Source organism: Sceloporus undulatus, chromosome 4 (genome assembly GCF_019175285.1).
Source record: "Sceloporus undulatus isolate JIND9_A2432 ecotype Alabama chromosome 4, SceUnd_v1.1, whole genome shotgun sequence".
In the NCBI taxonomy this organism is placed as follows: Eukaryota; Metazoa; Chordata; class Lepidosauria; order Squamata; family Phrynosomatidae; genus Sceloporus; species Sceloporus undulatus.
In genome coordinates this window covers 90,323,368-90,347,883 of record NC_056525.1, presented here as the reverse complement: position 1 = coordinate 90,347,883, position 24,516 = coordinate 90,323,368, and the positions used below count along the sequence as shown (strand labels likewise).

At 40.9% G+C, this 24,516-nt stretch overlaps 1 protein-coding gene across 3 annotated transcripts in view; it reads right to left on the bottom strand.

The window, feature by feature from the left end:
* Window positions 1–427: 427 nt before the first annotated feature.
* DNAJC6 (DnaJ heat shock protein family (Hsp40) member C6) overlaps window positions 428–24,516 on the bottom strand; it is a 90,613-nt gene continuing 66,524 nt past the window's right edge. For all 3 annotated transcript variants that reach the window (XM_042463780.1, XM_042463782.1, XM_042463781.1), the window contains 8 exons: window positions 23,641–24,090; window positions 22,461–22,613; window positions 20,467–20,538; window positions 18,091–18,225; window positions 9,597–9,863; window positions 8,263–8,408; window positions 3,518–3,694; window positions 428–2,401 (listed from right to left, as the gene is read on the bottom strand). In XM_042463780.1, the coding sequence (XP_042319714.1) occupies window positions 2,300–2,401; window positions 3,518–3,694; window positions 8,263–8,408; window positions 9,597–9,863; window positions 18,091–18,225; window positions 20,467–20,538; window positions 22,461–22,613; window positions 23,641–24,090 (1,502 nt within the window). In that variant the 3' untranslated portion in view covers window positions 428–2,299. The remainder of the gene's footprint in view (window positions 2,402–3,517; window positions 3,695–8,262; window positions 8,409–9,596; window positions 9,864–18,090; window positions 18,226–20,466; window positions 20,539–22,460; window positions 22,614–23,640; window positions 24,091–24,516) is intronic.

Genomic DNA, 24,516 nt, shown 5'->3' with positions numbered 1-24,516 from the left:
GTCACAACTGAGTATACTGTATATTTACACCAAAAAAAAATACAGTAAGCTTTCAATCAGACAGTAAATCTAAACAATGACAAGTTCTGAAATGTCCAGATATAACCAAGAAAAAGGGGGAAAGTGTAGGAATTCATTAACAGGACTGACTTTCATGCACCATAAAAACACACTGGAATTAAAGGTGGTGTTTCAGTTAGGGGATTTTTTAAATTTTTAACTGAACTAAATGATGCTTCAATAACTTCTATTTTGGGGATCTGAGTTATTGAGGGCTTTTTAAAAATAAACTAGTTAAATCTAATGTACAAAGCTAGTGCCATTTTTGGAATTTCAAAAATGTATGCTACATTAATCAAATTCATTTGTTTATCATAAGCATTGTTCGCACAATATCTACAGATGTGGATGAAAGACAGGAACATGATTCACATTCCAAAATGTTTTTAATAGACAAGCACATACTTGATCAAAACATTTTATTATATGTTAATAAATAACATCCAGTTTGTTATAGCTGTTCAATGTTAATATAAAAAGGAGAACTTGTGTTTTGTTTCACATTGGCAGTAAATGGCAATAAATAAAGGATTAAAACAACAAAAAGATGGCATTTAATATAAAAATAAATGTAGGCTGGTTGACATGCTGTATCTGCAGAAAGGAGTTTCCCACTAGAAAACCAGGACAACAGAAAAACAGATTGTCTTTTAAAAAAAACATCAATTTGACAAAAGATTTTCACACCACTTACAGAGTTTTTTGTTTAACAACGTATGCGGAAACCTTTCTGCCTGTCCACTAGCTGCCTAATGAAAATACAGATGACCACTTTTCTCATGTAGTGAATGTAGTGTCTACCGAACAGTACTCATGAGGAAATGGGTTGTGTATCAGAATCCAATGTACGATAGCACTCTAGTGTCACCATGCCTTCAACAAACTGAAAATACCTTCTTGTCAAAAACTGATGCCATTTCAGAATCTAATCAATACTGTGGTTCTCTCCAAGCAACCCAGTTCTTCATGGCTGTCATTTCAAACTGACTAAATGTCAACTTCTTTAAGAGAAAACAAGCACGTAATATTCATCCACCTCATGCCTGAGGAACTGCGTTTCATTCAGGAGGTGTCAGTAAATAAAAGTGCCTTTACAATTTTTTCTGCAAAAGTAAAAAAAAAAAAAGGCATGTAAAATTAGTTTTGTAAGAAGATGAAAAAGAACATGACTTTCATTTTATCTTTTCAGATACTACCATGTGAATACATGAACATTATTGCTTACTGGCCCAATATATCTTTTGTAGGTAAGTAAATCTGATTATTTGCTGATTTTCATTTCTAACAGAATCACACGAACAATGTAATGAATTATCCACAGAGGTTTAGAAGCTATGTCACAGCATCAGCTTCCCTTCCTGACTCTCTGGGAAACAGTGGATATTTTGATTTTTGACTGAATAAAGTCTGAATGAATTAAGAAAGATATAACTTCACAATGTCAAAGGAGAAGAAAGGACTCCTCTTTGTTTTAGATGTGAGATATTTAGGCCTTATTTCAGTGGGTATTTTTTTTAAAGTGTCTGCAAAATATTTACTCTCATTTTCTATCAGTGCCCAGAAGTCAACTCAGTACTCTGTTGATTTGGAAACTTCAACTGGTTTCTGTCTGTATAACATATTAAATAATTTAAATAATTTAAAGACATTCCCCAAATTCTAGGGTCACGTAGAACGTCTGCTTATTTGCTTGTCTGAAACATGAGATACAGTACTATGCTTAAGGCAGCAGTAAGTTGCCAGAGACATAATCAATTGCTTAGCTGTCAGATTTGAAAACATACTACAGCCAATAATTGAAGGGTCAAATTATAAGAGATAGTGTACAGTGAATAGCTGGATACAGATGAAGATTTTGCGGAAGTTTGTCCTGGATACAAACTTTCAAGACTACGCCACATCCCTCATGGTACGGGGTCCATTTGGTCAAGGTCATAAAAGGCCATCTATTTTACCTCACATTCCAAGACAAACTATCCCAGTTTGCTGGAATGTCTCCTTCCCTACCCTGTTTCACCCTGAAATAACACTATTAGACTAATGCCAAGAACTCCTTTGCATTTGTGAGACATGGCAGGTGCAAGGAGCAGCCTCCATATTTCCCCCCTCTCCATGAAGAAAGGTTTCAGTTTTACTGTTTTCACATTTCCAGCCAGGAATCGGTTCAACTGTGAAAATCTTGTGGCAAGGAACTATACAAGCACTAGCACAGGTCTATAGCAATGTCTGAGGAAGGACACTAATACAAGGGCTTTTGGCCTTGGTTTTCAAATTCTGACCAGGCATCATTGAGCTCCATAAAAATCATCTTTGCATATTGTTCATATGGCTGTCCTGTAGCCTAGAAGGGGAGGAAAAAAGACAAGTTATTTACTAAGGCAGCGTAGGATATAAAACAGTAAGATCCATCACAAACATTTCAAAAGGTGTTGGAAGATGATTAATAAAATATTACTTTACTTTAGATTTGTTGCAGAAAAGTGAGCAAATTTCAGAGCCAACAAAAGCCTCTGGAGCAAATCAGCAAAGGTCACTAGTCCACAAAACCCTTCCATGCCTCTATTTCTGTACCTCTTAGTAGTTTTGGAGTTAAACAAATCAAATATGTAATGAAGCTTGAATTTATTTATCATTTATCATTATTTATTTATATATTTCTACTTATCAAAAGCAACAAGTGTTTAAGCCTGGTCTCTGTACACATTTTGCAGCATCGAAGTCTGAGTAGATGGAAGTGTTTTCAAAGGAGAATAAATAAAGAATACCCTACCCTATCAAGGAGGTCATACTCTTAATATCATACTCATGTATCACTAGCAAACTGTCCAGAATCTATAATCTTCTTATTCTTGTTCTTCGTCTTCTATGTCTTCTTCGTCTTCTACCTTTTTCCCAGATTGGGTTTCACAGAGGTTTACTTTAGACTTGTAACTTTCTCCCTCAACCTGGTCATAATCTATTTTCAAAGCTGCTCTGAGTTATATAATTCTTCTTATCATATACAGACAACATTCAAGATAAACATTTTCCCAGCAATACACCCTACTGGTCAAAGTCTTCTGGGGAATCAGGGATGGATGACCATTATGTAGGGTGAGGCAGATGGCACATGCAAAAGATTTTGGTGGTCAGAGGGCAGAGGCAATATGTTGAAGAACAGAGCTGAACATGACATGTACCTATAACCTGTCCCCTAAGCTAGCCTGCCACACTCAGGTGCAGTGAAAATGCTGACACATCAGCATTGTCGGAGAGAGATTAAATGGTCACTCTTTGCACATGGAACTGAAGTGGGGATATCCTCTAATCCTTTGCCTAAGGCTGCAAGATATCTTAGGTTGGACCCATGGCTAATATTATTTGATCATTTTGCAAGAAAAAAATCACAGGGCTGAATCTTACATCAATCCACTGGTTACATAAAAGAGGTTGATAATCTAAAGATAGCATCACTTACTTTATCAGGATGAACAACAAGAACTGCTCTCCGGTAAACCTTCTTCACTTGTTCTGGAGTTACAAGATCTGCCATGCCCACTGGTTTCCATTTTGTTTCTCCCTCCCATAACACTGTATGCATTGTAGATAACAGCGCTCTTATGTTTCTCTCCTTTCCTTCAATCCATTCTAATATCTGTGTAGACAGATACAAATTTGAACAAACTGCAATCAGTATTTGGCTGATTAGAGCAGAGGTAGATATTGTTGCAGAACACATTCTTGGATATGCTAGCTAGGTTTGATGGGAGTTGCAGTCCAAAAGCATTCAAAGGCAATGGTTATATATTTCGTCCCAAACCATGCAGCAAAAACTGCTGAATGGGAGGGGACCTCTTTGTTGGCCTCCATGAAGGGAGACCAAATGACTCTCCACTTGTCCTTCTTGGCCAAGCTGCATCATGTGATGGGGTGATCACTGAACCTATTTAAGTCTGTTGTCCCCTCACACTGTGTCTTCATTGATTTCTGCAACCCATCCAGCTGCCTACAGTGCAGTGTGAGCTTTGCTGGTTGCCTAGGGGCTGGGTAGGAATTTTATTCTCATTACCTGGGTTTTGTCTCCTACCACATACTGTATTGTACTGTTGGGACTTGAGAAATTGGCTTGAGGTGGTGTCGACAACTAAGTTTCCTTTGGCAGGTAGTCAGGAGTTAAGATTTTAGAATGGTGTACACCTTGGCACTCCATTGTAGTGGAAGTCTGGCCTCTGGAACTGCTTCTATGGATTATGTCAACCGAGCTGTGGGAAGGAGTCTACCCTTGGGGCTGATCTGGGGCTTACTCTCTCTAAGAGGTGTCAGAGGTTGATATCTGGGATTCAGCTGGACCTGCTTGAGGTTTCTTCCCCCCCCCTCCCCATTTATCAGTTTGCTTATTCTCATGCCTCACACAGTTAAATTGATTATAGATCAATAAAATGTGCCTTGTTTAATCCAGCTAATCGTGTCTGGTCTTGTTATTTCACATACTGTTTCTACCTGACTTGCTTCAGAATCAGAAACAAAAGTGAGCTCTATCAAATGGACAGGTCACCCCAACCAAATATATAAATATATTAAACCTTCTGAAAGTGAGAAATAAAATAGCATCTCTCAAATTAGGATTAAAGTTATAAGGCTAAAGAAATTATTTTTGAAAGACAACGTATAGTAACAGAAGGATAAAACTTGTGGACCAAGGAGATTAGTGTGTATCAGAAGTACAAGGGCTTGAGATGCAAAGATTATAAACCCAGGAAAATAAATACTAGGAAGGAAAGTGTGACTTTGTGAATATACGTGTGTACATGCACATGAAAAAGGAGAGCAGACTTTCAAAGTGACAGCAGTGGGATGAAACAGACAGGGCTGATAAAGCAATTTAAATAAATCAATTTGGGCCACTGCTGCGTTTTTTGGAGCCTGTCTGTTCATTTTTGGCCCAGTTCTTCAGCAAAGGTGCAACCTCACAGTGGCTTCCAGCTGCACTCAAGGCATGCGTCATCTAGACACTACACACCAAACGTGTCTGGAAACCAGGTTATTTGGCCCATCTGTTTCAGGCCAGTGTTAGTCTGTTTCAGTACATGAAGAAAGGTATGTTGTGGTACCTTTAATCAATTTATTCTGAAAGAGGTTTAAATTTAACAAGGGAAGATATACAACTGTGAAGTTAAGAGAAACAAGCACACTAGGATAAGACTGCAAGAGATGAAATTAATAGGGTGATGGTACAGGAGTCTTTCTCAATTACTGTAGCACTTTTCAGTAAAAACATCAGCAAAGTGTTGGCATTGCGGTGGGTCCAAGGGTTTCTACATGCATATGTGGTGGGATTGTCCTTTTGTTGTTGTGTGCCTTCAAGTCATTTCCAACTTATGGCGACCCTAAAGGAAACCCATTATGGGTATTTTGGGGGCTGAGAGTGTGTGACTTGCCGAAGGTCACTTGCCCAAGGAAAACCATTGCACAAGTGGGTTTCTATGGTTAAATGGGATATCTCTAGAGTTGTAGTCCAATCCTCAAGCTACTTCACCATGCTGGCTGTCAATATACATAGACTTGGAGGCTGCAGTAATTTTGTCCTCTGGCCCACTGTAGGGGTCCAAAAAGAAGGGGATACTTTTCTCCCAAATCAAAAGTGACTGCCTCCATTCACAAACACACACAAAGCAGCAGTGGACAAAGTGCACTTCCCCTGGTCTGTTTTTTGTAGCTCAGGACTCCCTGAATTGTTGCTGCCAAAAATAAAAAAATTAGAGTAAATGACCTGGAAACCTCCAGGAACAGTGCATTATACATCAGTAGGTATCTCCTGCCCAATAGGACCAGATGTCATAACTGCAAATGAAGACAAGGCACCACAAAATGTAGAACATTTGAGAAAAATGTAAGCCATTACAAAATAAAAGCTAAAAACACAACTATAAATGTAAATTCATGCTTCTCAGTCATGCTCAAAATGGAAGACATTTTGAAATTCTTCATGGACATGTCCTGGAAAAGGGGGATGTCTGGTCACCCTGCTCCTGCCCTTTATAACAGAAGGAAGGTACATTTTTTAAAAAATCAGTAACCTCAGAGTGTGAGGCTTCTTTTGAGGTTTTTAAATAGAGGGTGTCTGGCTATCTGTTGGGGGGTGCTCTGATGTTTTTTTTTCTGTGTGGCAGAATGAGGTTGGATTGGATGGCCCTCAAGGTATCTTCCAACTCTAGGATTCTATGTGTACATCTGGGCACTTTCAGCTTTCAGCAGTTTGTGTGAAAAATTGTCCAGCCCTGTGCCTTGCTGTAGAGGAGGAGTACTGTTCATGGAGACTTCAAAAAATGCCAGATCTTCCTCGTGGACTACCTATCTATCTATCTATCTATGTACAGAGCTACAAAACTAGTGATAGGCTGCATGTAGCTCATGGTCCAACTGTCGTATAAACAAACAGCAAACATAATTAGCAGAATTCTATGCATATGTGGCTCTTGCTACATGTTTGTTATCTGTCACTAGTTTTGTAAACTTATATGAAAGGGGGCTCAGATCCCATCTAATCTTAGAAGCTAAGCAGAATAAGCTCTGCTTAGTACATGGATGGGAGACCACCAACAAATAGCAGGTGCTGTAGGCTGTATTTCAGAGGAAGGAACTAGTAAAACCATGTCTGAGGCGTGGCCTCTTGGCACCTGTTTTTCTGCTGGAAGGAAGCCACAGCCGCCAAACCACATGACTTCCCGCTGGCGGAAAAAGAACCTGAAAAAAGCGGGTTCTTCTAAAGCCATGGCAGCAGCATAACAAGTGCGCCATTGGCACACTGGTTACATAAGCGCCGAGTGGTGCTGTGCAGACGCTGCATTACGTTTACGTAACAATGGCGGCGCCCATGTATACAGGGCACCACCATTGTTATGCCCTCATCATGTGGTAGGGTTGCGGGGCGTGTGGGCGCTCCGACCCCAGGCAACCTTAGCATGTGATGAGGGTGTCACAAAGGGCCCATATGTACCAGGCTTGCGTTTTCCTCCCCTAAGGAAACCCTATGAAATTGATGATTTATGGGTTCTCCAAAAGTCAACAGATGACTTAAAGGCACACACACACACACACTCATGTGCAGTAATAAAAGCATTTATACCCACAGTCCAATGCAATTCCAACTTTTACTGCACCAGAAAATGAAAGCTTCTTTAAGAGGTGCAGTAAAACCTATTGATTCTCCCAATAGAGCCACATTAAGTCATTGCACTACAAAGTTACACTACTAAGTTGTTTATTGTGTGTGCATTTGCAGCTGAAATGGTACTAGGGGAACAATTTAAAAGAATACACAGAGAGATAGTCCAAGCTATAAAGCTTGTAATTAGCTTTTAATGCATAATTAATACATTTTCAGTCAAACTGCCTGACAACATTCAGGAAGTGTGCAGTCTGAAGGACAGTTGTGTTTTCATTTGTGCATGAGTATGGGAGGTGTGGGTTGTATTACTATTAAAAGGAGACCAATGAAATCCTCAAGCAAGGTGCAAGAGTAACACACATATCAGTTTCAATTTGAAATGAACTTGGGACGTGAAAAGGTTTGCAGCTTTTCTGCCATCAGCAGAGATTCCCTCCTACCTTTACAAATGAAATCCCCAGAGTTTTCTATCATCAGTGTCTTCACACAGACATTGATGTTTGTAACGCAAAGGACCTTATCACACAAGAGGCAAAGTGCCCAAATCCCATGGATAAACGGGGTTTAAATCCCAGGAATATTCAGCAAAAGCGGGATTGTTTTCAGACACGTCGGGCTAATTGCGCATTAACACAACATTAACCCATGCAGAAAGTGGGGAAAATCGCACTGCTTTTTACTTTCAGGATTTTCCTGAAAGTAAAAAGCGGCACGATTTTGTAACTCTCTGCACGGATTAATGTTGCATTAATGCTCAATTAGCCTGATGTCGTCTGAAAATAATCCTGCTTTTGCAGGATATTCCTGGATTTAAATCCTGTTTTATCTACAGGATTTGGATGTTTCCCTCCTGTGTGATAAAGTCCAAAGAAATAATATAAACCTGTATCCTAAAATACAGAGCATGAAAAATATGCTGCAGGATTGTTGTATTGGACACAAAAATAACAAAATATCCCCTAAAGCATCTGCAATGTTTTAAATGTTAATGTGTTTACTAATACAAAAAGGACAATGTCCTAAATTATGTTAAACATCTCATTCATGCTACTTACTTTTAACTTTTCAGGGTCCATCTCCTTGGCCATTTCTTCTTTCCGCATTTCTGCTATTGTTCTTGGTCCTTTTTTGTCTTTGTGGGCATTAAATCCTTGACCAGATAAGAGGTCTTCAAAATCAGCAGCCACTTTTGGTTTGGAATCTTGATGAACAAAATCAATCAATAAAAATCCAGACAGTTAATGTTTTTCTTGATTTAGGAAGACACAATTGCCATAACATTAATCGAAGGTTATTACTTTCTGCAGTAAGAACTCAGGCCAAACACGTTTTAAGGGGCACTAGAATTTTTCCTATAGCATGAGGAGGAAACTATTTTAGCATCTGCTCTGCCAGCCAGGCTATTCTGAGCCCACTGAGATCCCTCAAAGTAGCATATCCCTGAAAAAGCTAGTCAAGGATTCAGTCACAGATCTCTCATATAATGTGTAGCTTGGCAATTAACATGTAGTCCTTTCTAAACTGTCCATGAATTAGCAGAATTCCTCAAATGAGTTTCTGATGTCTTCTCTCCCATTTTGATCTTGAAATCACTTACCAATTCAAGCTGGAAGTATTTTATTGACCATAACAGTGAGAAGTAAGAGTTGGATGCCTTTTAATTTTTACTCACTATATTTGATAATGATAGAATTCAAAGACATAGCCATATTGGTCTGGAAAATCAGTATGTAAAGGGATCTTAATAGCCTCAAAAGTTGTACAAGATCCCTTTGCATATGTTTGATGAGTTCAGCCCACATAAGCTGATAAAAAAGGTACTGTGAATGTATAGTTGCAAGCATCTTTGAATGAACCTTCAGATGAAGTTACAGTGGTACCCCGGGTTACGAATTTAATTCGTTCCGCGGCGTCGTTCGTAACCCGAAAGATTTCGCAACCCGAAAAAAGGCTTTCCGCTAGCGCTGGAAAGCCGCGGCTTTAAAATTTCGTGCCAAAAAGCGCCGAAACACACCAAAAAAAATTTTGTAACCCGGAACAGTTTTTTCCTATCTATTTTTTTCGTATCCCGGAAATTTCGTAACGCGATCAATTCGTATCCCAGGGTACCACTGTACATTCTCACTCTCTTCCCAATAATATCTCCCTACTAGCTGCTGGAAGAACTCACAGCATGATGTCACATGTAAATGAAGCTCATGGCAAGAAGTTATTGGAAAGAGAAGAAGAACTAAATCTAGACTACTCTTTTTATCAAAAGCCCCATATCTGATTAGAAATGGAATATCTAGGTAAATGCTGGCTAAAACCCCTTAGCTTAGAAGTTTTTGTCCCACAGCTTTACATCCATTTTACAAGAAAAATACGAGAGTTTTTAAATTCCATTTACCAGAACTGCCTGATCCTTTTCCACGATCATTTTGGCCACCTGGCATTGCAGAAAAACTCACATTATAGTTAGGCCTATTTTGTGGAGAGGAATGTGGCATGCTTTGCTGAGGTTTGGTCTGTGATTGTGGCCAGGAGTATCCAGTGCCCTGTTGCCAGCTGCCACCTCCCATTGGCTGGGGAGATGGTTTCTGTGGTGATCCCATAGGAGGAAATCCTCCACCTATTCCTGTAGGTGTGCTAGGCTTGCTGGCAAAGGAAGGACAACCTGAAATATGAAGCAAAGCAATGTGTATTAATAGTTTGGTCAGCTTAACAGGAAGCCAGAATGAGAAATGGATGATATAGCTGTATTTTAAGAATTGCAGTATTTCAAAGGAACAAGTGATATTTCTAGGCCTCTCCGGATATGTTTTTGATCCCAAATATGTTATGAACGACTGGTGGAAAACAAGAGTTTTATTGTTAATTAATAGATGTAGCAGTTATTTACAACAGAGAATGCTGACTTTCCCCACTCAAGTGGCTGGACTAGGGTTGCCATAAGTGAGGACCTCCAAACCGGGACAAATGTAGGACAAATGCAGGACAACATTTTCAAATGTAGGACACATTTTATAAAAATGGAGGACACGCAAAAAAATTGAGGCTTTTTTTGAAATGTTAATATAAATCCATGTTTCTTAGGCATGATCAAAATGGAGGACATTTTGACATTATTCGTAGACAGATCACGGAAATGTACTTCCCTTTCTGGCCATCCCCCTCTCCCCATTCCAAACAGCACATTTGAGCATTGAACATGGCTTTATTTTAACATTGCCTCTTGCCTATTTCAGAGGCTTATTCCACAACCAAACCCTTTGGTCAAGGGACTTTGGTTTTTCTTCATTTTGACTTGTTTTGTCTGTATTCCTCCCCACTAAATAAAGAAGACATGAAATGGAGTTAATGGGTACAAGTTGTTAAACAAAAAAGTCTTGTGAGACTCTGTAGGCAAGAGGTGCACCATCTTAAGAACTGCATTAAGCACACTTATGCTGCTGCCACACTGCTTTCACTCTCATCACTCCATCCTATGGAATCCTGGGATTTGTAGTTTGTTGTGGTGCCAAGGCTGGGCTTTGAAATCTCAGGCATAAGAGAGGCAAAAGGCTTGGGCTGCATCTACACTGGAGAAATAATCTGGTTTGAGATCACTTTAACTGTCTTGGCTTAATGCTATGGTTTGTTCCAGCACCACAGCAGAATGGCAGTTAACCCCTGGAAAGCTCTCTGACCAAGGTGACCAATGCCCTCACCCCAAAATGTAGGGCACCCAAGCAAAAATATGTAGGACATGGCCAAAAATAAAAGCTAAAAACACCCATGTAATTATAAATCCATGCTTCTTAGCCATGATCCAAATGGAGGACATTTTGAAATGTGACAGAAGAGGACATGTCCTGGAAAAGGAGGAGGATGCCTGGTCTCCTTGTCTCTGGTCCAAAATGCACTGCAGAAATAAAACAATGCTGGACTGAAATGCCCAGAGTTCCTCACCAAAGCTGCATCCACACTGAGGAAATAATCCAGTTTGAGAGTGACTTAACTGTCCTGGGTTAATGCTGGGGAATGCTGGGAATTGTAGTACATTGTGGCCCCAGAGCTATCTCTGACAGGGAGTCCCATAACCCTCCAAACGTAGTTGAACTGCAGTACCCAGAATTCCTCCCCAGGTGCATCCACACTGAGGAAATGTTTGAGACTGCTCAGTGCTGGGAAATCCTGGGAATTGTAGTCTATTGTGGCCTCAGAGCCATCACTGACAGAGAAGTCTCAATGTCTCCCAAACACTAGCATTCCCAGGATTATTATTACTGCAGTGTGTGAGAGAGATATAAAAGCTAGGGACTGGATTCATTTGGAGGATCTCTGTCTCCAAAACACACTGCTTGGACTGCCAGGGCTCAGTGCTATGGAATCCTGGGAATTGTAGTTTATTGTGGCACCAGAGCTCTCTGACAGAGAAGGCCAAATGCCTCACAGACACCAGAATTCCAGAGCATTGAGCTTTGGCAGTTAAAGGGGTCTCAAAGTGCAGAGGGGGGGGGGAGAGAAAAGCCAGGGAGTGTGAATGAGCTCTGAGAGGAGGAGGAGGAGGAGGAGGAGGGAGGGAGGGAGGGAGCCAAGGGAAGTGGCCAGGACCATCAGCCTCCTCTCTTCCACTGAAGACTGCTGGCAAGAGGCTCTGCCCCCGCCTCCTCTGTGGACCATTCAGCTTCCTTTTGTCAAAAGAGCTCTGGTGCCACAAGAAACTACAATTCCCAGAATCCCAAAGCACTGAGCCATGGATGTTTAAGGGGGGGTCAAACTGTTTCTGCAGCCTTTTGCTACCCCAAAGCCCTTCCTATTTACAAGGAAGGCAAAATTTCTTCCTTCCAAGCCATTGAAAACCAACCCAAGTGGAGGGCTGATTGCTTCTTTCTGATTGGTCAGCTTCGGGAGAAATTTGCATATTACAAGTAAAGGTGTTTAGGGCCTCAAAAACGACCCTGTGATAAAGAATTACAACAATACTGAGTGGTAGACATTGAAAAGATGAGGCATTTAGACTCCCAGTGAAACATGAATGATTTATGGCTTTTTTTACTTTGCTCACTGTAACCTGGAAAGTAAGGCCTCTTGCAGGTTATATATACCAAGTGGGCTGGCAATAGCTCTGCGTGGCAGATGTTTTGAAGACCTGCTCTCTAGGCTAAGCCAGGCAGGGAGGCGGGGAGGGTGGCACACAGCCATGGGGAGGGGTGGAGCTGCCTCCAGGGCTTTGCGGGGGGGTGGTCCTGGGGGAGGGGCTAAACTGGGGCGGGACTGTGTGGCCCTGCCCCAAACCGGGAAAGTCCCGCCCCCAGGTGGGATATGGCAAGCCTAGGCTGGACTCCAAGACTATTGAGAAGGGCCTAAAAACTCTCACTCTCAGGATGCATAGTGTATGCATCCCCACCTGGCATCAGGTCAAAGGTGTGGCTAACAGAGGAAGTCTTATGATGAAAGCCTATGCAAAGTAATTTCTTTTATACAGGTGCAAGGGTCCCCTCCTGTCTCCTAAAAGCTGTGAGGCTAGGAAGAGTAAAGACAGGTCCAAAATACACTGCAGAAATAATCCAGTTTGAGACCGTTTTAACTGCCCTGGCTCAATGCTTGGGAATTCTCATCTTCTTATCTACTGGAAGGTTCTGCCAAGATTCAAGGTGAAGTGCAAAATAAACTTCTTCATGCCTTTGGATAGTTTTCCTTTATCCCTTCTGTTCCTGAAGGGCCATGAAGCCCCTAGAGTGACATCCAATATTGCATAAAGGATAAAAAATTAAAACTGAATTCTTTGAAACCTGTATGAAGCTTTTTAGGTGAAACATGCAGGGCTATCTAGATTGCTTCAAGTTTCATAGTCTTGTTAAAAAAATTCTTTATTTAAAAATCTATTATTTATTTATTTTAAAATATGTTAGATTTCAAAATTATATATAAATATCTACATGACTTCCAATTAAACTGAAAGTAGGTAAAACTTACTTACAACTATATAAATGTTTAAATATTTTGAATGTTTAAACCTTTTAAAAATGTTACGCAGAAACATTGAAAATTTTTTTTACAAGAAGTAGATAATTGTGAACTTCCTAAACATTTTGGATTTGGTGTATAGATGAAATTCCAAGTTTTTCAACACTGTTAATATTGGAAACATCCCATTCTGGAGCAGAATATTTACACATAGTCTCTGGGAGTGGGGAAGATCCTCCCACAACTTCCCACACCTCAGCTATCAGCACTTTCAGAGAAGGCAATCATAGTTCCAGTGATTCAATGAACCTACACTAGCTGAAAATAACAATCACAATCAGGCTTAAGAAGTGAGCAAAATATGGCCCATGGACTCCTACCCTACAAAATAAAAAATAAAAACAGCTTTCTTGCAGTGGCAGTTCTGTGATTGTAGAAGCCTTCACACACATACCTCCTCGGAGCTACAATAATAATAACAGAAAGAAGAATGGCCACTTCCAATTCACTTTTGTTTCAATTTATGTTTTGCATTTGGTGGACCACAAGGACCAAAAACTGCCCCTTCCCCGGGGCCTTCTGCAATAGTTCATTCCTGCATTAAATTAATTTAAAAATATCCAGAACCAACATGACATCACTGTTTCCCTTCCCACCCAGGTGTTTAGATCCTGTATATTCTAAACTTTCCCTTAAAATTACAGAAGTCCATCTATATTTTTAAAAGGGGGGGGGGGGGCAGGAGATAAGAACCATAAGTAGCAGCACTACGTGACATCAGGCACATTTTTTTGTTTTGATCCTGCAGAGCTACAAAAAACCAGCAGGAGGAGCAGAATACCTAATTTCAGAACCAACAAGACATTTTAGCAGATGAGGCAGTAAACAGCAAGGGAGGAAACTCAAACTGCCTGCTACCATGGCAGAAATTAAGGGGTAAGAACTATCTAAAGTAGGGGGGAGAATCCGTTTATGAAAAGGGGAGGAGGGGAGAAAGCACCAACAGATTGAAAAGCTATTGTAAAAGATAACAACTGGTTACATTTAATTTTCCTTTTTAATTAATCTTCATCTGTTTCTCTAATATTATTAATGTCAGACCTTTTATTAAAACTGGTAATTTTTCACATATAAAACCAAAGATGCAAAATTGGCAATGCTGCGTAAATGTATAGCTTCTGGGACCATGCCCTACATTTAAGTGATGCCATGTACACGATCCCACATTACAGAAATAATTTGATAAATCCAGTTATCACTTAAAATTTGAGTGTGAAATAACTTCTGCTGAGAGTAACATGTGATCAGCTACCACTGACTGGCTGGAACTGGCAACAATAACAATAAAAAGATAATCTCTGCTGCCAAAGTACTTACACTGGTAAATCCTATTGGATATAGGATCACAGCTTAAACTGCAAAGCATAAAACCTTGCTTACACTGTCAGGCATGTGTATAATAATTTAAGAATATTTCTGTGAAAAGATAGAAAGCTAAAGATTTGCTTGTACTCAAAAAGCACATGGGATGCTAGAATTACAGAGCTGAAAGAGACCACAAGGGCCATACGTTCCAATCCCATTCTGTCATGCACTCCCAACCAAAGCTCTCCCAACAAATGGCCAGCCATCCTTCATTTTAAAAACTCCAAAGAAGGGGACTCCACCACACTCAGAGGCAGTCTATTCCACTGTCACACAACTCTTGCTGTCAGGAGGTTTTAAGTAATGTTTTGGTGGAATCTCTTTTTCTGTAGTTGTGATCAGCTGCTCTGTGTCCTAGTCCCATAGTGGCAAACCTATGGCACACATGCCAGAAATGGCACAAGAAGCCATTTTTCATGGAGAGGCAGCTGAAGGCCCAGGAGGGTGTGGGGGGAGGAGGAGGAACAAGTGCACACCTGTTCCTCCTCTTCCCAACCATCCTGGGCCTTCAGCTGCCTCCAAATAGGCATGTGCCTGTTCCTCTTCTTCATCCCTCATTCCCACCCCCAGGACTTCACTTCCTCCAGAGAGGCAGCTGGAGGCCCGAGAAGGTAAGGGGAAGAAGTCCCACCCCAGAGATCCTGCCCTCAGGGGGCAGAAGTCCTACACCAGAAGTCCTGCCCCCGGCACCAGGTAACACCCGGTGCCAGAATGTCTTTTAGTTTGGGCACTCGGTCCCTAAAAGGTCATCCATCATTGCCCTAGTCTCTGGAGCAGCAGAAAATGAGCTTTTCCTTTCACAATATGACATCCCTTCAAATATTTACACATGGCTATCATGTTCAAAGCTGGTTAGTCTTTGTTATAAAGTAAGATTTTAAATTGTTTTAATTGTGTTGTTAAATTCTGTCTTAAAAGTAATTCTGTATGTTTGTAACTATCTGTGTTTTATTGTCTTTTCTGCCTTTTTTTAAGCCACCTTGAGTCCCAGTCAGGGAGGACAGCAGGACGTAAATAGATTGGTGGGTGCAGTTTTCAACAAAATTCCATTCTACTGTTTGTCGCCTACCTCTTTAAATCGAGAAGTATAAGATTCTTACATATCTAAGATGTGGGACAGACAGTCCCAAAGTGCCGTGCTGGTACTGATTCTAGGGTTCGGGACTGTGCACCAACCGCATGGTCCCTAACCCTAGCATGGCTTGGCGGCATGCTAATGCCGGCGTCCCATGTACACGGGCGCCACCATTTCTATATAAGAAATGTGCTGCATATACATGTAGCTGCACGTTGCTTGCATCGTCCGCCCGGTGGCTGAAAAAGAACCCGGCTTTTCCGTGTTCTTTTTACTCTTGAGGGATGCCATGTGGTTGGGCGGCTGCAGCGGCCCTCTGGAGGGAAATAGGCCGCCGACAGGCCACCTGGTTGGGGCGGTCTGTCCCGTGCCTAAAAGTGCTTCCATAGAGTTATAGCAGTCTGATACCATTTTAACCAATATGCCTCCTCTCCACTGATATCTGGGATTTGGTGAGGTATTTAGAATTCTCTACTAGCTTGCTCTAGCAGGGAACGTCCCTGAACGTCATATAGCTCTTGAGCTCTCCAGTGCAAAATTCTAGATATCTCACCAAACTGCAAATTCTATGCCTCCACATGACGGAATCACATTTGTAAAGTAGCCTCAAATTGCTATAACTAGGTAGTGTAGATACATTCTGAGAAAACAACTTACTTTAGAAAGGTGTATTCAGGTGTTCTAATATTGGATTGAATAATATCATGAGATTATTTTGTGTCAAAAAAATAATACTGATATGTTGTCATGTTCTGTTTGTAGGGCTACATGCTTTATTGCCATTTAAAGCAGTAGTTTGGGCCTTAAATCCCCATCCAGCCATGGAAATCCACTGGGTGACCTTGGGCAAGTCACATTCTCTTAGCATCAGAAAAGGCAAAAGCAAATCCCCTCTGAACACATATTGCCAAGAAAAGCCCATGATTTAGGTCGCCATAAATCAGAAATGACTTGAAGGCACAAAACAACAATAAGATTTTACTGCTATACCTTTCAGTTTTCCTGTAAGCATAACTTCTCATTTGGTTAAAAAAAAAAGCTAGTGAAAAGTTTGAAGCAATTTTAAAACAATCACTAGATTGCGGGGAGGGGGGTTAATGTCAGAATTTGACATGTTATGACATTCCAAAACAAGGGTAATCAAATTGCAGTTCGGGGGCTGCATGTTGTCCCTTCCTCCAAGAGCTGTTATCACATCCTTTGACTATTCTGGATTTTCTAGACTGCACTTTTTCTGGCGAGAAAAAAGGGGTTGTCTCTCCTGTAAGCTTTCAGCAGCAGCAATTTACCTTCTAAATAGGTTACAGGGGTATGTACCAAGCTCTTTTTTTAAAAAAAAATCACAGTTTTTCAAAATGAGAAGTAGACTTGTGGCCACTTCCAGTTTTGTTTCCTTTTTTCTTTTCTTTTTTTACACTTTTGGTTTCTGAACGGTCCTTAACCTGTCACAGTTGCCCACTTCTGCCCTAAAGGTAAACGCTTCTTCATTATCAGTCACTTTTCCCTAAGTTGTCTTATTGCCTGCTTCTTCCTTGCTTTCCATTTTCCCACCAGGACTTCCCATCCAAACGTAAAGAGTAAATTGCACACATATTTTCAGAATTTTAATTGAGCAAAGTGCATGTCATGAAGAGATATCTGGCAGCCAGTTCATCACAAAATGTTAGGCTCAGAACAGACATATTGGTACAGGTGTGTTCTTTTTGTCATAGTACTAACAACTACTGCAGGATAGGGAAGCCAAGCTATGGTTCTCTCTTTCCATTTTAGGACAACGTTTCAGGGTAACTATGGATGGGGATCAAGCAGAAACAGATAGGAGATCCCTTCTACAGTAAATTGTAATATATTAAATGCAACATTTTTATTGGTAGTGTAAAAAAATCACAAATCAGTATCCACATTACCTCACTACACTTTTATAGTGCTGTTATTCTGCTATTACTGCTCTGGCTGCCTCCTGTTGCATTCTTGGGGTGTAGTTCAGTGAGGCCTAAATGCCCCTCCTTAAACTGCAAATCCCAGAATGCAACAGGAGGCAGCCAGAGCAGTTAAAGTGGAATAGCAGCATTATAAGAATATAGGGCGGTAATCTAGGAATTGATCTTTGTGACAGATCTCACTGGCAGATCTCAGATGTTCTGACTCTTACTAGTTTTGCAAATATTGTACATTTTTAAAGCTTGCTTCCATTCATGTGTTTATTTGTCCCTTCCATTTTTCTCAGACCACCTTCCCCCTCCCTTTTATCCCCATGTCAAGGTTCAATATACATTGAATATTTTAATGCAATTACAGTACCCTACACTGCCCAAATTAAAAGGACCATATAGGCTAAATGGCTGTATACTCTGGAGAAGTTTACAATTCACTATGGCCCCTTTTTTAATCACCCAGTTTGAAATGGAGTTGTAATTATCCCATTCCATGCAACTATCATACCCATCCTAACCTGCTAGATTTGCTCCAAGAGTTCCCAAGTCAGCAAAAGGATCCAGAGTTTGTGGTTTGGCTTGATGAGTAGGGGTGCTATGCACTGACCCTGTAGGGCTGGTAGCAGCTGATTTGCTCCCCTTACCTAGGCCACCTAAGAAGAAAAAGAGCAGGCTTATCAAATGCAAGCAAAATGACTGTAAAAATAAAAATTGATATAATTGGAGCATGTATCGTTTGGTTAACTCAACACATACAAACCACTAACATACTAATTTGAGTGTATGTTGAGTTGTGATTTGGAGATGAAATGGTTCTAGGAAACATACACAGAAAAAAGTGTTGACCATGTTCCAGCAACTGCCCAAATGATTCCTGGCAGAGCACATTAGGGATCGCAATGTCTTATGATGCCCCCTCATTAAATTTTGCCATCAAATGAACAGACACTAAAGAATTTAACTTTGTTCATGTTTATGAATTGCCTTTTGACAATTGTGCAATTGTAGTAGGGTACTAACCATTAGACATATTCAAGCTTTGCAAAAAAATGATCTTTGTATGTCACCATTTTACAGTTCTTTTAGACTTCTGTAATGCCTTTGAACACATCTTGCTCAAAGTTAACGTTTTCTCTGCCTATGATCTCTGTATGTGATCTGAGGCCTAAAATGGTGACATTAAAATGTGTCCTTGTATTCAACATGCATGTATTTTTAAAAATTATGTATTAGTAAGGGGCTGATGATTATCAGGATTACAGTAGGTAAAAACAGGTGATTTAACCCTTTCCATCCATCCTGTGATCCTAACGAAAACTCCTTCACTGATGTTGATATCTGTACTGGGAAAATTTATTCTACCAGCACTAATGTGGGATTGCCTGTCAAAATGAACAGAGAAGGACTTTAGAGATGTTTTGGGCCTCATTCACACTCACGTTTTTATGTTGGATGGGTTCGAACTGCTCCATCAATTCAACACCGAATAGATGTTCAGACTATGCTTGTCACGATCAAAACTCTTAGTGGCAATTTGACCCAATTCACATTCACATTTAATTTGCAACTGGTTCAAAATGGCCATCAGAGCAGACATTTTTTAACTGTCAGTCAAGTGACACACATCTTCATCACTGTGACATACCGCAGATCTTGATCAACAATAAATAGCAACTTCACAATTTTTTTAAAGCACTGTCACGTGAAATCCATGCATGCCAGGGCAGAATCCCCATGGCACCTACAAATCCATCCGTGCCTGGGAAGAATCTCTCATGGCAGCCACAAATCCATCCATGCCAGGGAAGAGCACCCCCAAAGGCACACAAATGCAACAGTCCACAGAAACCTTCAAAGTTTTTTTTTAAAAATCATGCTGCACCACGCCCCCCGTCCCCAAGGAACCTCCTCCCAGACTTCCCCGACCTCTGGCCAAAAGGGAAAAGGGAACCAGTTCACAGGCAGAAGCGATAAACAGCTGCATGCTTATTTAAAGGGACCTTTGATACCAAGGAAAATTTGAATTCACAGGATTAAAAGAGCCGGCATCTTCACCCATGGAACCGTGAGCACGAAGAGGAAAAAATTTTGCTGGTTTGCCAATACCTGTGGGATGGGTATGTTCTGCCCCTGTGCCTACCCTTTGCCCATTGCCCCACCCTCCTGGGTGCCCTGAATGGGATCAGCAACGCGTTCCCATTGGCGGAAAATGCCTTGGTTTCAAAAGAACTGGGTTAAAGGGAATTTGCACCACCTCCTCCCCCAAAATTCAGGTTGGAAAATACCAGCACAAGTGTGAACCACCCCCTTTTAAACAGGTTTCCAAACAGCTCAAAACATAGAGTGAATGAGGTCCAGGTCTACAGATCCCATTAAAACTACAAAGCAAGGCCAGTAGTAAAGGGTAGATGTAATCCAAAACACTTGAAGGGCCAAAGGTACTCATCTCAAGATTACATATTCCTGCTTTTCTGCTTTTTGCAGTTCTGAAAACCATCACAGAAACCACTTGCTACTATTAACATGCTTTTAAAAATACATGTATTTTACAATGTATTAAGATTCATGAATAAGTTGAACCTGTGGTCCAAGCTTCTTGAGTGTGATACATATTCAAATAAAAATATTTGACTGCTACCTTCCAGTGTTGTTGTTACTCTGGATTACAGCACACATAATCAAGACATGTTGTTGAGGCCCAGAACATCTGAAGAAAATTGAGTGGCCTGTCTAATTTTTGAGCGTATTTCATTTGTGTAGCTGCCCCACTATAAAAGATTGTAATAGAAAAGAAACTTTTGGGACACTAAAGGGAAAGGTTATGATTCCTAGCTAAAATTAACACATTTCACATAGATAATTTTAAACAAATTAGAAAATGGTTGCTGACAAACCTGATTTATGAGGCCATTCCCAGTCACCTGAAACATCTGGTTGAATGGAAACAGTTGGTGCACTCGAAGGACCTAAACAAGATGACAATTGTTTATTAGCATGCTCTTTCCTTTTTTGCAAGATTTGAAACCAGTTGTTGCAATGAAGGTTTTTAAAGATGTAATCACTAAATGGGATGGCATTTAACCCAATACACAGTGGTGAGCAATTGTAGCCCTCAAGAACATCAAATAGTGAATGCCTTAATCCACTTTTACAGCTTAAATATCCTAAAGGAAATGCATCCTGTTTGATCTTAGAAACTAAGCAAGGCCAGCTCTTTTTCATACTTGGATTGGAGAGCACCAACAAATACGTACCTATATTTAGGCTATATTCCAGAAGAAGAAACTGGTAAAACTACTTCTGAGTATTCCTTGCCTAAGGAAACCCTATAAAATACATGGGGTTGGCTTGAAGGCACCCACATACAAATAAATTATTTCAACCAGACAAATGGGATATCTAAGTGCCCAAGATTCACACTTTGTTGCAGAATTCACATAGAATTAGACTTACAAGGTAGGCATTTTATTACATTCTCACCTGCAGTTATAAACAAAGATCTCATAGGCCCAGGACAGACCACCCCAAAAGGGCGGCCTGCCGGCGGCCTATTTCCCTCCAGAGGGACGCTGCAGCCGCCAAACCACATGGCGTCCCTCCGGAGTAAAAAGAACCCAGAAAAAACAGGTTCCTTTTTAGCTGTTGGGTGGACATCACGAGTGCGCCATTGGCGCATTCGTGATGTAAGCAAAGTGCAGTGACGTGCAGACACTGTGCGTCGCTTACGTAAAGATGGTGGCCCTCTTGTGGCCGGGAGGCCACCATCAGGACACCACTCGCACATTCTAGGTTTAGGGACCATGCGGTTGGTGCTGCTATCACCGCCGCCATGCCCCTTGTGGCCCATCTGTCTTGGGCCTGAGTTTCAAGCACCTTCCTTATGTAGTTTATAAAAACATCTATTGCATTTGTGATTATTATATCTTTTGTAAGCAGGGAGCACTGACACAGCTACACAAAACAAATGTTCCACTTCATAAAAAAAAATGTTTTCCCTGTTTGGGCATTGTGAAATACTCCTAAACATGAACCACAAAAAGTCCTGTAGACACAGTATATTTTTATACCATTTGCAGTTCTCATTGGGATCAAATAACACTGCAGCTTAAAGCATTCAATAGAAAGTTCTTATCTGTCTGGGTGAGAGTTAAATACATTAAAGACTAAAAGATAAATGGTTTGGGGGTCACACATCCCAATTCAATGTGTTTTTTGCCCCAACAATATCTGGTAAGTCACAACTGCCACAATTCTAATGGGTGTTCAGCATCCAACAACACCTTAGAGGCCTAGGTACTACTGATGTGATATACTGTATCTTACATTTTATGGAAAAGTTCCTGATATCAAATATTTTTGTATTCTTTGACATACTGAACAACTTGTGGGTTGTTCCTGTTGACTTCATAATGTGCAAAATGCACCTTCCTATTGAATATCTGTGGTCCAAAACATTTAGGAAACTGGAAGAGAAATTGTTTTACAACATTATACTCTTTATAAGAAACTGTCTTACAGCACCTTAAAAATATAAAGATAAAAATAAATATAACCTTTCATTTATTTGGCATAAGCCCACTTCAGGGGAATTGCAACACTAGAGAAAGAAGTTTTCACCATGAAGGCAACATCTACACTGCAAAAGTAATGCAGTTTGACACTGCTTTAATTGATATGTCTCCATACCATGGAATCCTGGGATTTGTAGTTTTGTGAGATTTTTCTGTGACAGAGCTCTGGTGCCACAACAAACCACAAATCCCAGAGATTCCATAGGATGGAGCCATGACAGTTAATGCAGTGTCAAACTGCATTAACTCTGCAGTCTGGCAGCAGCCTTGGTTCTTGTATTTCTAAATGAAAGCAGAGACATTAAAAAAAATCCTACCCATGTTAAAAGGATCCCCTTGCACTGTAGGTGAAGGACTCCTTGCTGCTTGAAGGAAAGGATCTGTGGAAGCATTTGATGAACCAAGAAAAGAGCCTAGGAGATCTGGGGCAGTTTTCTTAGGGCTACCTCCAAATGGGTCAAAGGCAGTTGCTGCAAAAAACAACATATTTGCTTTTCAAACTATGCAACCATTTACATCCAATTACCATTGAGATGTATTCTTTTACTTCAGAGCCCTCTTGCTTTATCCTTAGCTGTTCTGTACTTAAGCACACACAAAATCTTGGATATCTAGTTTGCTTGCATATTGATAGCTGTTTAATATGGTTAAAATATGCCAATGTATATTTTAACATAAGCAATAATTTCTGTTGTCCAGTTTGAAAGTGGTGGTGGGGATTCACTTAGGGGTTCTACAGACGGCCCCTGGATTGGTGCTGCAACATGGCTTTGATCAGGCCTTTGGAGGGTGCAAAAAGGAGCCGTAAAAAGTGGCCCCTTTTTGCACTCTCCAAAGGGTGCCACAGCTGCAGCGGTGCGGCTGTATGGTGCCCCTTCGGCACTGCGTCATCTGGATGCAGTGCTGGAGGTGCATCATGATGCCATGTGCCGCATGGAGTGGCACGTGGCATCATGGCGCCCTGGGGACAGAGTCAGGGCATGCATTGTCAGGACGCTGCACCCTGACTCCGCCCATAGGCCAGCCTTTCTGGCTAATCTGTATAGGAGCTTAGTCTCCTCAGTACTCAGCTACTACTGAAGCAATAAAAACAACAATTTCAACTCATGCTGAGGTGGTAGTGGAAAGATACACGACCACTGCCAACATGTGCTGGTCAAGGTCCCATGCTAACACAGTTAGTATAGAGGAATGAGGAATCCCTTTGCCTAAATCCAATTAGTAGTCCCAAACACAGTAGACCCATTTAGTCAGTAAGATTTATGCAAATAATGACCGACCATTTAGCTTCAATGGATCAATTCTAGTTAAGAATATAAATTGGATGTAGGGTCTTGTGTCTATAAAAGACTGATTTTTTTCAGCCCAAAAACCATTAGTGAATTCCCCCCATCCCCAAAAGCAGTTCAGACCCTTTTCATACACACACACACACACACACAAGTTAGATTTTTAAAGCAACCCCCTACTCCAAGTGCCTCAATCAGGGATTTTTACCTTCCCCTACTTTGGGGGACAAAGATGGGGATGCTGAAGCTGCAGATCGCCGTGGGGTGGATTGTGCAGACCCAGTTCCTCCCATTTGAAAGACATCCTCAACCCCTGGTTGTGCAACTTGGTTTGATCCTGCAGAATGGCCAGCCCCAAAAAAATCACTCAGCAAGTCTGAATTAGAGGGTGGCGCAGTAGGTGCTGCTGGGAAGTTCTTGCTCATAGGGCTGCCATCCAATCCTAAAAGGTCCACCTCCTCTGGGGGTGGGGGTGGACCCAGTGGTTCTTGGTGCTTTTTGCTGTGCTTTGGTGCTCCATGGATTCTGTCAGCACTGGTGTTACTGTGCTGACTGGAGAGGGATAGGAGTTCATCGTCTGACTGCTCGCTTTCTTCATGAACCAATGCTGTTCGGTCCTCAGCACTGGGATGTGAGCTGCTTCTTTCCATTTTTTGATCTAAGTGGTAAAGAGAAGCACCGAATTAGTCCGATGTTCTTTTGATTCTGTAATACTAGATATTGGGAGGGGGGACTTTTTCTCTTCTTTTCTTTTCTGGAAGCAAAGAATGTCCATCATGATAACATTTACATGTAATCCAAGTAATTTTAGTTAAATTCTAAGAACACAACTGAAACCCTAAAATTCAAAACGAAGTAATACAGTCACCCCTCCATACCCATGGATTCTTTATCCATGGATTCAACCATCCATAGCTTGAAAATATTCAAATCTATATATAAATTCCAAAAACCAAACCTTGATTTTGCCATTTTATATAAAGGACACCATTTAGTTATGCCACTGTATTTAATGGGACTTGAGCATCCACAGATTTTGGTATCCATGGGGATGGGGGTCTTGGAACCAAACTCCAGTAGATAC